This window comes from Scylla paramamosain, chromosome 1 (assembly GCF_035594125.1).
Source record: "Scylla paramamosain isolate STU-SP2022 chromosome 1, ASM3559412v1, whole genome shotgun sequence".
In the NCBI taxonomy this organism is placed as follows: domain Eukaryota; kingdom Metazoa; phylum Arthropoda; class Malacostraca; order Decapoda; family Portunidae; genus Scylla; species Scylla paramamosain.
This window is the reverse complement of record NC_087151.1, coordinates 11,158,498-11,173,096: the sequence shown is the minus strand read 5'-3', so window position 1 is coordinate 11,173,096 and position 14,599 is coordinate 11,158,498. Positions and strand designations below refer to the sequence as shown.

The 14,599-nt window shown below is 37.9% G+C and overlaps 1 protein-coding gene across 4 annotated transcripts; it reads right to left on the bottom strand.

Annotated features, from left to right (window-relative positions):
- Positions 1-834: 834 nt before the first annotated feature.
- Positions 835-14,461, bottom strand: LOC135100517 (glucosidase 2 subunit beta-like). 4 transcript variants are annotated; one of them, XM_064003487.1, is made up of 11 exons: positions 14,130-14,461; positions 11,780-11,917; positions 10,702-10,952; positions 9,890-10,192; positions 9,070-9,243; positions 7,362-7,463; positions 5,648-5,692; positions 3,641-3,797; positions 2,970-3,160; positions 2,072-2,215; positions 835-1,542 (listed from the first exon to the last, which is right to left on the bottom strand). In XM_064003487.1, exons 1-11 carry the CDS (start codon positions 14,224-14,226, stop codon positions 1,390-1,392), a joined length of 1,755 nt encoding a protein of 584 aa, XP_063859557.1. In that variant the 5' UTR covers positions 14,227-14,461; the 3' UTR covers positions 835-1,389. The 4 variants fall into 4 exon arrangements, with proteins under 4 accessions (XP_063859557.1, XP_063859565.1, XP_063859573.1 ...); XM_064003495.1 differs by lacking the exon at positions 5,648-5,692; XM_064003503.1 differs by lacking the exon at positions 7,362-7,463.
- Positions 14,462-14,599: the final 138 nt, after the last annotated feature.

Genomic DNA, 14,599 nt, shown 5'->3' with positions numbered 1-14,599 from the left:
TCTATCCGTCCATTCATTCATTCTATCTAAATATGCCTGCAAGGTGATGGCATCCGATTCTGACCTAATTAATCTAACTTTGTGTCATCCGCAAACTTACTAACCACTACTAATTCCACTATCCAAGTCATTGATATACATTAGAAATAACAATGGCCCTAATACTGATCCCTGTGGCACCCCACTAATTACATGACCCCACTCAGATTTCGAGCCATTTATTACAACTCTTTGTCACTTGTCACTAAGCCACGACCCTATCCAGCCTAACACCTTCCCATCTATCCCGTGTGCCCTAACCTTTCTCAGGAGCCTTTGATGGGGTACCTTGTGAAATGGTAGGACGGTGTCTAAAAAGGTGATAAGGTGTGAAGTGGAAGATGTGATGAATATGTTGAAGTAAAGATTTATGGTGAAAGGAACACATCGCATCAAGAAGAGGGAGCAAGGCCATGTACTTGGAGAAAAATGGAGATGGAAGTAATGGAAGGAGACTAGTGGTAAGGGTGAAAATAATCTTGAGCTGTGGAGAAAGACATGAGAAGAGACCATCTCCAACAGCAAAATAATGTCCAGTCCCATAAGGGGAAATAAGGACATTAAATTCAATTATTAACTTACCAAACTTTACAATAGAACTTCACCATTTCATTATCATTCTGAAAGGTACATGCTTTACTTACATGTATCAGCTTTTTCCAACTGATAGCAGCTAGATGCAGAGCTATGCAAAATTGTCTAGTTTTGTTGTTCCAAGACCCACTTCAGGGCATTATTTTTTGTCTTGGTGGTGATTACAGGTAACATGCAAACCGAGGTGGGTTCAGACAAGGATTTCATGGACTGTTAAATATATTGTGCTGTCACCAACAAATAACAAGTATGATTGGGTGTTTTATATTGAATGAAGCTGTACTAGCTTTTAACATCACTTAGTGATCACATCTATTTTTAAATACATATTCAAAAGTTCCTTATCATGTATCAAATTTATTCTTGAGCCCTCAAAAAAGAGAGCTAACCTGCAAAAATATTTGTCTCCTAACATTATTATTGCAACTCAGGTGGATCACAATACCCAATGCAATGTTTTAGCTTAGTGGTATGTACCCCTTTTAAAGGATGAACCAACCAAAGTTCTGGACTGCCATTCAACAAAAGAAAAAAGTCAAATAAAAATAAAGAAAGGAAAAAAAATTATCACAAATCTACATTTTAAATACTACAATGCCAACTTCTTTCACTACTAACCTTTCACTTACAACATCACATATAAAAGTCATCACGGTTGGAATATCCAAGTTGCACTTGTAACAAAAACACACACACACATGACAGGGAGCAGACATTGGGCAAACACACACCCAGGCAGGAGGCCAACACCCTTCCCTACAACTCGGTGTGGGCATGGGTGGTCTCCTCACTGAGCTCTTCCTCTGGCTTTGTACAGACTGCTGGAGAGCTGAAGAGGAACACATACTCACACCTGTTTGGTTCTGACACACCTATCAGCTTATTCTCTGTCCCACATGATATATGAACCTGAAAAGGAAGAGAGGGAGAAAGAGGTCTGTTATCATCCTTATCATTGCCATATCAAAACAATATACACCAGTCTTGTTATTTTGTGTATTCATTAGTATATGAGTAGCAATGGTATGCCAAGCTTTCCTGGTGCCTAACCTTTGCATAAACTGAGATCTTGGTGCCCAGAGCCTTGTTTGATGTGTATTCATTATATATGAAGCCACACAATGCAACATTGTGAATTTTTTTTCCAGAACACGTAACAAGATCTTAATGTATGTTGAATCTAAATGAAAATGCTACCACACAACAAATTAAGAAAACACCTCACACAAGATAATGTGTGGTGACCAGTTAATGGAATAGAAATCTGAACAGAAAGCAGCTTATTTAAAACAACTTTTACAACTTAAATTTCAGTCTAAAAAGCAGCAGCCATCCAATATTCGCTAACTCCTATACTGAGAGTTAAATGTGCTACATCTCTTACAAGGACTTACACCAGAAAGTTGACAGAAAGGGCATCACTATACCCAACACTTACATCAGCTGATCTGGTGGGCCCATTCCAACAGGCCTGGCCATTGGAGTACAACATCCGACTGTATTTGTCACCCTCTGGCCCGGTCCACTCACCCCACTGGCCTAGCCGTGTCTCCCCATGACCTGATTTTGGCTTCTGTGTGGCCTGTAGAGGAAGCAATACAGGCTTGTAGATGGCCTTGATGGGAGGGGCAATTGTTAGCCTATGGATTCAACATGAAGCATGCCTTTCCTGCCCAATGCTTATCTATTAAAATAAGACAAATAGGAAGGACAATCATGGCTATAATCTATAGCTCCACAGTGCTTCCAGTTACTCATGTTTTGTCAAATAATGATCTCATTAAATCTGTGTATTCTCAAAGTTACACAATGCAGCAAAGTGTATAAAAGTGACTGAAAGGAAAGTGTATCAGTAGAAATAGCATTTTAAGAGAAGCAAAGTAAAATTCATCATATTCTTGTAAAAACTGGATAGTTAATGCAATTCTTAAGTTGTGGCATCTCATATCTTTTACACTGAAATCAATTTTTGTTTTTTTTAGGAGCCCCTAAGAGCTGGAGTTTTACATTTTTGTACTCCTTTGGGCTTTCATTCAGCTAAGGATTTTGATGATAACAAAGAATAAGCTTCAATATATGGTCTAAAAGTCCTATACATGAAAGAAATGACTGTATGCATATCATAGTTAAGCTTGCTTCATGTTTTTATCTGAAAACTATTTTAACTACATCTATCAGTAAAATGGCAGTACTGAAAAAAGTATCTGATTTTTTCCCATAAATTAATCTGGCACACAAAAAGCCTTCAATTAACTGGATGGAGAATAAACATAGTCACACAAACCAGCCAGAGGAAGTGGTCACACATCAAATAACATCACACCTGTTTTACTCACCTTGTCAAAGGGACACAGCCGGTAGGTGTACTCCCGATCAGTGAAATCATAGCAGTTACCCTCAAGGACCCTGAACTCCTCCTCTGGGCCATAGTCCTTGCCCTGTGTCTCCTCCAGTGTCCGTAGCTCCCTGGTTAGGTCTCTCACCCGCCGGTCTGCTTCGTCAAACTGCTCCCGTGCCTCATTGGCCGCTGCAAAGGGTCATGTGAGGCAGGGCTTGCTAAGAGACTCGGTGAACATATGTGTAGGGGATGTGAAAGGCTAAAGAAGACATCACACTGCCTTATTTTCATGAGTTTCAATTCCTAGTAGTGTAAATATGAATCTGGACTTATGAGTTATGTTCCTCAAAAAGACATTTGTAAACAGAATTCAATCATGGATTTCAAATTTTTCCTTTAAAGTAAGTTTTTTTGTTTCTTATTTTTCAGACTTTTTTTTATTAGTAAATGCAAATTCTGCAATCATGAATCTGGACAAAAGAGAAAAATTTTATTCAGGACTTTGACAGCTGGTACATCAACATTGGCCAGTGTATGTACATATGGCAATTGCTAATGAGTAGATGTGAAAACAGTATGGGTTTAGCATCATCTACAAACTATTATGCTCCATATCAGGGGACTACTGACTAACATCCTGCCCCCCTGTACCTCTAATGTCTAACTCACCGTCAACAAGCTTCTGAGTCTCCTCATCGTACTTTGGATCTTCCTCTTCCTCTTTTGGTGCATCGCCTTCATCTTCCTCATCATCATCCTCCTTGCTGTCTCCCTCTGCATACTCATCAGGAAGGTCGTAGTCTTCTGCATCGTCACCACCATCATCCTGGTTTGGAGTGAGTAGTGTCAATGTTATTATTAGCTTTGCCAGTTCCTTGTGTGTGGGCACTACTGAGTCACTCTCCAATGCATTCTATCATCACATCATTGCTTAAAAGTGTGCTGTAGACATAGAGGACTGTCAGTCTTAGTGCAGCACAAACAATGTGGAGAGGCAAACAGAATGCTTTACTGTGACAAGTGCATGAAGAAGGTGCTAATTACATTACATATTCAGTGCTACACGAAGGACTTTGACAAATTTACTGTGACAGACAGGAAATGTTATCTTTCTAGCATACATGAAAAGTATGTCACTACACACATACTGAAGATTATTTAAGCTAAGTTGAAGTTATAGATTTTTGCTAAGGGGAAACAGCAAAATATTTAGGGATGGAGGAGATGAGGAACAAAATACAATATCAAGTTATTTTCCAACACTTTGATACATTATCATCTACACATCCTACATCCTACTGGTCCCTGAATTCTGAAGTAAAACTAAACTGTGGAAATAGCTGTAAACAGAAGATAAATGAAGGTCAGTTACAGGTACATATTAACATAGCTTGCCATGAAGCTGAGTACACACTGTGCAGGCATTCTGAGTGAGGTGAGTTTTCCTGGGCAACAGGCATTCACTCTGATTAGTCCTCATCTGTTATGATTAAACATGCAATAACAATCAAGAACAGTACAGTGTAGCCCAAAGGATGCACCTGATATACTTATAGTGGTGCAATGACTAAGTAAGTGATAATGAAGAAAAGTGTTATTTGTAATCTGTTTACTTGTAAGATTTGAACCTCTACACAATCAAGATGTGCATTAAGATCAGAGCATATGACACTAGTTTTCTGTCAACCTTGTTGCAAGAAAGATTCTTTTTTGTTGCAAAGTTTTTAAAGCTTGTAAATATTTCCCCTTCCATACAAGAGCTGGTCCTGTGATATTGTTGAAGTTCTTTTGACCAAACATATACTGATAATTTTTCTAAGTCTGTGCTTTAAACACTGGCAAAAAATACAGGAAAAAAAACTAAATTACAAAGTTGGCTGATAGAAATGTATAAGCAAAAAAAAAAAATCTACACAAAATTCTTCTGAACTTAAAGATTTCCGAGGCAGTAAATCAAAATAGATTTTCTAAAGAATTTAACACCCCAAAGTTCTGAGGTGGTCTTAGAAGCCTCTGGTTTCTGATATTTTCTTCTGATGGCCAGTCCAGTGATATCAAACTTTTTTCTTTCACATAGGCAAATTTTTACCAGTTATTCAAAGGCAAGTCTAAAAAAATAAGGATAAAAATTCTTCACTAAAGCTTTCAAATAACACAAAGTCAACCATCAATCAAAAGGGGAAGAATTTATAGGCCTGAAAAATTCTTCCAACCAAAGGGAAATTTCTCCAGTGGCAAGGCTGGTGCTTAGAATCATGACTGGAATCTAAGCAGAATTATTTCCTGGAAAGTTTCTTCCTATGAATTCAGTGTTCTTGAATTCACTAGATTTCTTATATATTTTTTTTTCTTTCTTTTTTTTTTTTAGAAGCCAACCTGACATACTTTTCATTTGAGTTTGTGTTTGGAATACAGAGTTACTGCAAGTATGGATATTCTTCATTATGTCACATTTTCATATGTTTAAGAAAAAAAAAACATTTCACTGATGACTTCTATAAACTCATCAGCTGACTGACAAGTGTTTAAAGGGAAAAAGTGCATCTTGTGGGCAGCAAATGTATGGATATCAACCTAAGCCAAATTAATCACAAACACAAACACACACACACACACACACACACACAGCAAGGTAGAGAAGATGCTGATCATGCACGCACAATTCATCCCCCTCACCGCTAAGAGGTCCCAGTTAGCCCGAGAGTTTACGTAGCGCGATATCTGTGTGTGGTGAGGCCAAGGGGAGAGTTGCAATGGTTAGCATAGCGTCATGTCTTCCTTTGGGAGGTTGGGCTTAAAGTAAGTGTACTCTATAATGTGATGGGGTGTGGACAAATCAATTATGTGTACTGTACATTGTGTTGGGAGGTGGACAAGTCAGTTATGTGTACTCTACATTGTGTTAGGAAATGGACAAGTCAGTTATGTGTACTCTACATTGTGTTGGGAGGTGGACATGTCAGTCTTATGTGTGCTTTTACAGTAATGACACGTCAATATGATGACCTTATATTATTGAAAGCTTTGTTCATTCACATATTTAGTAGGAACCATCTGTTACTATTCTGAAATCTTAAATTGGGATGATGGTCGGAAACATACACACTGATGATCAGTATGGAGATTAATGTCAGTGGTCCTTTATAAACTTTGAGGTATTACAATAGTTTTTATATTCATAAGCTTTGTGGCAGAAAAACCTTATTCATAACACTACTTTCTCTTGTAACCCATTCCTGTATTGTTGTTGCTAGAAATGCTATTTGCTGCCAGACGAAAGTGTAAGCAAGCAATGTGATACTCGTGCGCAGTGCATCTATTATTTTTATTTTTGCACTTATTGTATTAAAAAACTGGTCACTTAATATGCATACCAAATCTAGACTTGTTTCTGAGATAATAATTTAAGAGCAAACAACACCTCTGCTGCCCTTAAGATATATTTCAAACAGGAGATAGGAATATTGTAATCTTAAAAGAATACAGATTAAAAATTACTTAAAATCTGATCGGGTGCAAACTTATAGTAAGTATGTGAGCTATACAAAGCAAAATGATAATTGTGCTTGGTGTCACTTCTCATCAGCATGAGACTCTAGCTATGAGATGTCGGTTATAAGGACCTGCTTCTATCACAATGCTGTTAAGTACAGTAAAATCCCTCTTATCCGGCATTCGAGTATCCGGCAGCTTCAAGTATCCGGCACATTTTTCCCCGAGTCTTAAAATCAATAAAAAATCAATGTGTACTCATAAAATCGATTAAAATTCCCGTGCGAGGCTTACTTTGTCCCTTCGTCACCAGAGCGCACTGCTTTGTGCCATCCGCAGCCCACTGCACTGTGTTTACTCAGTGACTCAGTCCCGCGTGTGCACTGTTTATCGCCTGACGCCTTCATCATGCCTAAAGTTGTAGAAAAGAGGAAGTGTGTTGTGCTTACACTTAAGCAGCTGATCAGATCAGCTGCTGATTAAAATCAGCTGATCTTTGTTATGGTAAGATGCGTGAGTGTAGGCTGGTGATTGTGGACATAATTTCACTTCTATTCAAGTATCCGGCATGTCGGTGGTCCCATTGATGCTGGATAAGAGGGATTTTACTGTATACAACAGACAACCTCAGGCATGGAGTACAAACCCACTGAAATACCCTACATCGTCACACTCTAGTTATTTTTACCAAGTCAGTCAGTATCAGGGTTAGTGGTGCTTCAGCTGTCAGCTTCCTACATTGGCAATGGTGATGAGAGTAAGTAATGGCATGGCTACAGAATTAAACTGCTTTATCATTCCAATATGTATAAAATAAAGCAGAAGCTCAATGAAGCTAAGCAAGGGTTAGAGGATGGATACATGCAAAGCAAGATCCTCATGGGCTATCAATAGGTACCTCTGAGTCGACATCGGAGTCAAAATTCTCCACCTCCTCCTCCTCCTCATACCTCTCCTCATCTTCCTCATCATCAAGTTCACCATCAGTCATGTAGGGATCCTGTTGGGAACATTGCCCAGTCAGGAATTATCTCAGGCAGATAACCATTTAGTCAGAAATATCTTTAGTATAAAACCCTTTACAAATTTCCTACAGGTGGTGATTTATAAGAAATGGATAACAGTTTAGTTTTAATAAGTGTTTCAAGAGTCTCACTTAGCTTTGATGAGGGATTACACTGCCTAGTGGAGGGCAGGAGGTTGAGTTGCCTAATATGAAGAATCAAATTTCATTTATCTATCAAGCTGACATTCCTGTTCAAGTGCTAGTAGCTGAGACATGGCCTCTACATGCATACATTCACATTCACAAGCATCTCCTCACATCTGAGCTCTATGCTTCTACGGGTGAGAGGTCTGATCCTCACTGGCCACGCTACACGAGTTTAATTTACTGAGAATTTTCCTTTACTCTATCCTAAGTTGTGCCAATCCAGATGAGCTTGAAATATATAGGCATTAAAAACAACAAATATTACTACACATCTAATTCCTGAATCTAAAGAAAAAATCTTGTTAGTAAATTCCAGGAACAATAAGAAACTACTTTGAAAATACTTAATGAAAATCCTTAATTTATTGCAACAGTTTCTGTTCCTAAGGAACTGAGAAGGTTAAGAGTCATTATGCATATGTGTATGTGCAACTACACATATACAGATGATTTCATGGAGAAAAAAAAAAAAAAAAAAAAAAAAAAAAAAAAAAATTATATATATATATATATATATATATATATATATATATATATATATATATATATATATATATATATATATATATATATATATATATATATATATATATATATATATATATATCTGGATATTGAAACTATGAGGTAAACAATAACTTACAGTACACAAATCTGGATACTGAACCTATGAGGTAAACAATAAATTACAGTAGTGTGTGAAGTACACTCAAGTTGGGTCTGCTGCATCTACCTAACAGTGTTCTAACCGTCACTGCTTGATGAGTGACTCAACATAAAAGATATGTGAAACAGGACATCCAGTGCAACAATTGCTCACATGTAATTGCACAAACTTGTTCCACATGAGCTTAAAATTAGAAAACAGTTTATTAAAGAAAATATCACAGTTTTATGTTCATTTATCTCTATCTCTCTGATACACTGTTCCCTCCAGATGTGTCTTCTATAGGAATAACTGAAACAAAAAAGCCTCTGTTTCTTTCTGTCCAAACATTCTCTCCTTGTTATATTTCCTAGGATTATTCTGCTTCTTTAGGATGTCAACTTAAAATCCTACCTGTGCCACCATATCAGTCTAAAGATTGACCATCCAAGTTTACAGGAAGGATATAAAAACAAAATAAAATTAGATGAAACAAATAATAAATAAGTAAATAAATAAATAAATAAATAAATAAATAAATAAGTAAATAAATAAATAAGTAAATAAACAAATAAATGAATGAATAAATAAATAAATAAATAAATAAATAAATAAATAAAAAAATGGCATCTGGGTACTGATTGAATGATACACTATCCTGTTTCATTTTCCATACTGTGAGACATGAGACAAGGTGAAGGAAACAAGAAAAATCATGTGGCAATCACACATCAATCCAGTGGTTACCTCCTCATCAAACACTGGTGGTGGTGGGGTGAGCTCCTCCTCTGGCTGTGGTGGGGGGGTGGTGGAGGGTGGCGTGAACATGCGCTTGTCCATGAGGTACACTGGCCGCATCATGGCCCAGCCCGTGCCAATGAAGGTCTCCAGACTCATGGTGTCCTCTTGTTGCAAGTAAAACTGTTGATGCAAAGTGATGGATTTGGTACAACAGGGTATAAGAACCAAGCTGAGAGGAATATGGCTAGATGTCTTTACTTATTCTAAGCAGTATTGCCTGTAGGGATTTGAGTAAAAAGTAATGGTCCGGTATTATTCTATAAAAGAGTACATGTCTGAAAAAGGTGCTGGTTCAGGAGGATGGCTAGAACAAGTAAGAAGGAAGTGTTTGGATTGGAAGAAGGGGGAGGTTTTTCTCCCATGGCTACCCTATGGAAAGATTAATAGATAGAAAAATATGGGAACAACAGTCTTCTCAACAAAAAAGAGAAAGGATTACTACAGATGCATAATGTTATTCTGCAAGAATGGCAATTCAAAACAAATTTAATCAATCTGAATACAAAAGACAGAATATGAGTAAATGAATATTCAGCCAGCTACTAACTAGCAAGTAGACTTGCTAAATGATCAAATCAACCAACCACTTGAACAAGACATTACAAGCCAGGATGTGGGGCACTGACAGGCACATATCCTCCTATTATGAATGATCCTCTAGTCTAGACCTTTCTTTTGGGACTGGCACATCAGCAGGCCTTATTTTTTTTGTTCTTTTTGTTGTCCTTGGCCAGTGCCCCTATTATACAAAAAAATCCCCACTCACCTTAGCCTCCTCCTCCGACACCTGTCCATCCCTGTTGGTGTCAAAGGTTTGCCGGGACATCATTTCCTCCTTGGTCAGCACTCCATCACCATTGTTGTCAAGGTGAGCAAAGGCCTCCCTTGCCTCGGCTTCATCCTTTTCCTTCTGCTGGGCTTGCTCCTGTGCCTTCTTCTCACTTTCTGCAGCACGATACTTCTCCAGAGCCTCCTTCTCTGGCTCCTCAGCGGCTTTCTTCAGGTCCTCCTTCTCAGTACGGAGTGTGTCAGCTTCCTCCTTCTCCTTCTTCAGGTCTTCTATTTTGCCCTTGAAGGAATGACATTTAGAGTTGGTAGAATATTGGTGATACAATTTCCATGATATTGTTGATATTTTTAAAAATTTCTCTGATTCCTCATCTTCAGTACAAGGTTATTCTGTTATCTAATCATCAACATTGCACTGGTCTATCTACATACTAGGCTGTGATGCTAAGGCGATGGCAATGATTAGATAGCAAAACAATCTGTGGTACTGCTAAGAAAACGTCGTACTATTGCTGCCAACCATTGTGAAACTTTTCAACAACACTAAGATCTATGATGTCACCTGAAATGGATTACCTAATTTTATGAGTTCTCTTTTATTCATCATTTTCTTCTATTCCTTAACTTGATTTCTACAATTTATGAATGGATGTAAAAAAATAATAATGGAATATTCTTCTAGTTTATAGAGTATGAACAGAAAAAGAAAATAACAACATGGGAAAATCCAACTGAAGCCTCAACATGCCACTGAAATGCAACAGGCTCCAACAGAGTTCTAGGGCACACCTCAGCCTCCTTCTTCCTCTTGTGTCCATCCTCAATCATGGCCTGGCGCAGCTGGAAGCCTCGCAGGCGCTCCTCCCTCCGCTTGACAGCCTCCTCCCTTGCTGCTCGCCCTAGCTCTCGGCACACATCTACACAGTTGGCTGAGGATGCGTACTCGTCTGAGGCATCACAGCAGTCACACACGCCATCATTGACCCGAGATGAGGGTAACGTGAGGGGGGAATGGCCAGCGTTGGTACAATGGAAAAAACCTGGTGGGATGATTAAAAAGATTAGTATTAGTTTTCTCTCTCTACCTCTTACCTAAAGAAAACTGGGACATTATTGCAAGAAAAATCTGGAATGAAATAAACTACATCCCCTATTTTTGGGGTGAATTACAATAAGTTAGGTTATTTCATTTAACTTTATCTAACCTATCATGACCTAAATAGTGAGGATAGCTGACATACAATCCAAATAAACCATAATAAATATGAAATGTGAATAAAAAAGGTTTTCTAATGACTAGAAAGATGCTTGGGCCTATTTAGTTTCTTCATAAAATCTTATTTCTGGCCACAAGATGCAATTCTGTAACAGTATCTATACTTAAATTTTGGCCATAACATAACATCTGGTTTCTAGCTATGAAATGCAATTCTACAACAGTATACCTTAATTTTGGTCATAACTGCTCTACATAGTCTTTCCAGAAACCCTTGTATTCTTTAGTAACCACAGATATAGGTAGTTCAAATTCAACAAAAACATTTTACATCGAAGTTATAGAAACAAAGAAAAGCATTACTTACTTTTACTCTCTGGTAACTTCCTTTCCCTCATTCCCAGTACACACACACACCCCCCTAAAGACGCCGCGCATGGACCGGTACAGACTCAGTGTGATTCCCACCATGGTGCGAGCCATCAATCAATAGTCCCTTCTAGATTAGACTTACCTTTAGGATTAATGTTAAGTATTTCCCCAACCCCTATGTACATTTTCAGTTTGTTAACTGCCTAAATGATAAACCGTTTATTATTATTATTATTATTATTATTATTATTATTATTACACATACATACAGGGTCTTACCATTGGGGCATGCTGCTGTACCAGGTTCGTCACTGCCGTCCTGACAGTCACAGTAGTCATCGTTTACGTAAGAGAATGGTATCGTGCCAGACCCATCAAGACAGCTGAAGTCCCGTGATGGATCATAGAAAGATGCCTCTGTAAGGTAAATGTATGGCTGTTAAATGTGTTGTGGAAGATGGAAAGATTAATCTACTCTGTTACTGTTGGATTCTTCTGCCATTACATATTGTTTTGCAAAGTAACAATAGATCAACAGGTAATTTAAACCAGAACAAGGGTTGACAAGTTTTATTCCCTGACTATTCTTACAGTTAATGCTCCCATGAAGTTTTAATAGTGAAAAAGTGTGAAATAAAACTAGTCAACCTTTGCTTTGGTTTCCCTTTCCCCAGAGCTCAAGTTTATGGTCATTAGTATAATTATTACTATTGTTCCTAATATAACTATCAATACCATCAGTTTCATTATTACAATTAAAGCCTTGTTAGGATTAACACAATTAAATGTAAATTTCACATATTATCAGTCAGGCTAGAAATGATCACATAAGTTTTCCTTTCCATCTAAATCAATTTGTATTGTTTCAGTTTTCTCTACCATGAATAAAAACTCCCAGTTTTTTTTGGGGGCATTTCAGACGAGCCATTCTCTCTTAAACAAAAGACAAACTTTTATCCCTTACCCAACACCTGATACAGCACACAAATCACAAATCACAACTGGGATTACCACCACTTCCACCAGTATGATGTACACCTTTATGGTATCATGCAATTACTGAGAAATTGGTCTGGAGGTGGGATAAATTTGCCACAGAATGGGCTCCTCCCAGGGATCAAATTCATGTTGTGGTGACACATGAATCTAACATGTTACAAATTAGATTGTAAGTTATCACCAATCTCCAAGTGGCATTTGTACAGCTCAGACTTTCTTGGAATTGCAGTGAAAACTTATGGGTAACTTAAAAATTAAGGTTAGGGTAGACTCAAGTTTACTTAGATAACAAAACATTATCTCATGCTGGGTTCAAGTTTGATTAGGGTTAGGATACATAAAATTTTTTTGGGTGAGATTCATGACATTCTGATTAATTAAAGTCCAGATCTCTTTAATAAATACCAGGACATTTTCCAGGTGATACAATAACATGAGGCTTGCTGAGGATCCCACTGCAATACTTATGGCCTCACTACATCCTCATGGTGCTGTAGCCACTGAAGAAATAGGAAGAAATAGGCAAAGACCCTCAAACAGTTAGCCAAAAATATGGTGGCACTATGCCACGGAAAAGATGAAAGTGATGAAGAGAAAAAAGTATTTTAGTGCTTTCAAGCAAAGGGCAGAATCTCCTGGGTAGGTTATGATGTTAAGTAAGATTTTGCTTGAATTCTGATTTTGAGATTTTAATGCAGCAGGAATCAGAATGGGTGAATAACACCCACTGTTCCATGAACAAGACTCAAGTATGGTATGCACTTAATTCAACTAACATGGAGGTTATGATTTTGTTAGGGCTCCAGACCAAAACGAGGTATTTCTGAATTGTTAATGCAACTTTTTTCTTTTAAGAAAAGACAGGAAAACTACTCTTTTGACCATGAAATCTGCTGTTGGTTGGCTAAGTACCAGATAAAAAAAAAGTAAATACATAAATAAATGAATGAATAAAAAAAAATGCAGTTTTACCTCAATCCCCATCTTGAGTCTTTCTATTTATTGGCTACTACTCTAACACACTATTTTTTTTAATATCATTACACACCAATACACATCCCACCACTTCCCCTGCTGCCACTGATCACTTCATATGGGTGTTGAGAGTTACAAACACTCAAAGCACATAGTGTGGTACAGCACCAATATACAGTTACACCAGAGTACTGTACTAGGCTAAGCTGCTATAAACCCAGAGTGCACTGAAATATAAGGATCTGGAACCAAAACCTAACATAATGAAGACTTACCTAATAAATGAAGTGCCAAATCTCTTAATATCATGCCACCAAGACAATTACGCCAAAATACAATTCCACCCATACAGTCTTACAAACACCACCTCAGAACTAACAACTGGACTGAACCATCACACATCCACACTCCTGGCGAACACCGAGATATGAGATTCAAATAAAAAAAAAAAAAAGTTATACCTACGTGACAAATACATCAAAATACAATTTCACACATCCAGTTTAGCAAATACCGCCTCAAAAGTAGAAAATGACCACCGGCGGGCTGAACCATTACACATTTACACATCCTGGCCAACAGTGAGATATCAAAGTCAGGAAAACATGTTGACAGTCACAGTTGCTAAGGTGAACATGTAAGGGTAATTTCTCACTTGAAAGAGGCACTCCCCTTGGTCTCAGCACCTCGGCAGCCCGCACCACAGCCCCGGCCGCCACACACATCAAGGAGAAGAGGACAGCTCCCTTCATGACGGCGGAAATACAGGTGTAGGTGGAGTGTAAGTGGCAGTGTGTGTGTAGCGGCGTCCTGTGTGCTTCGTCTTTCTTCCCCTCCACCGGTCAGCTGTGCGTGTGTTGTGCACGATTCGGCACCAAAATTTATACTTTATTTTATATATCTCCTCTTCTCTCGATCTGTTTTTCTATTTCTTGTGGTGTGATTGTGTTGAGTAAAATTTCTTTGAGAAGTCTGGTGTGTGTGTGCGTGTATGTGTGTGTGTTGTGGTTCTGTGTTGAAATGTTTTATTTTTATTTTTCCTGCCTCTTTCAATGGTTTTATTTTATTTTACTTATTTTATTTTTTTTTACTTTCTAGCAGTTTATCACATTAATTGGCAATAAA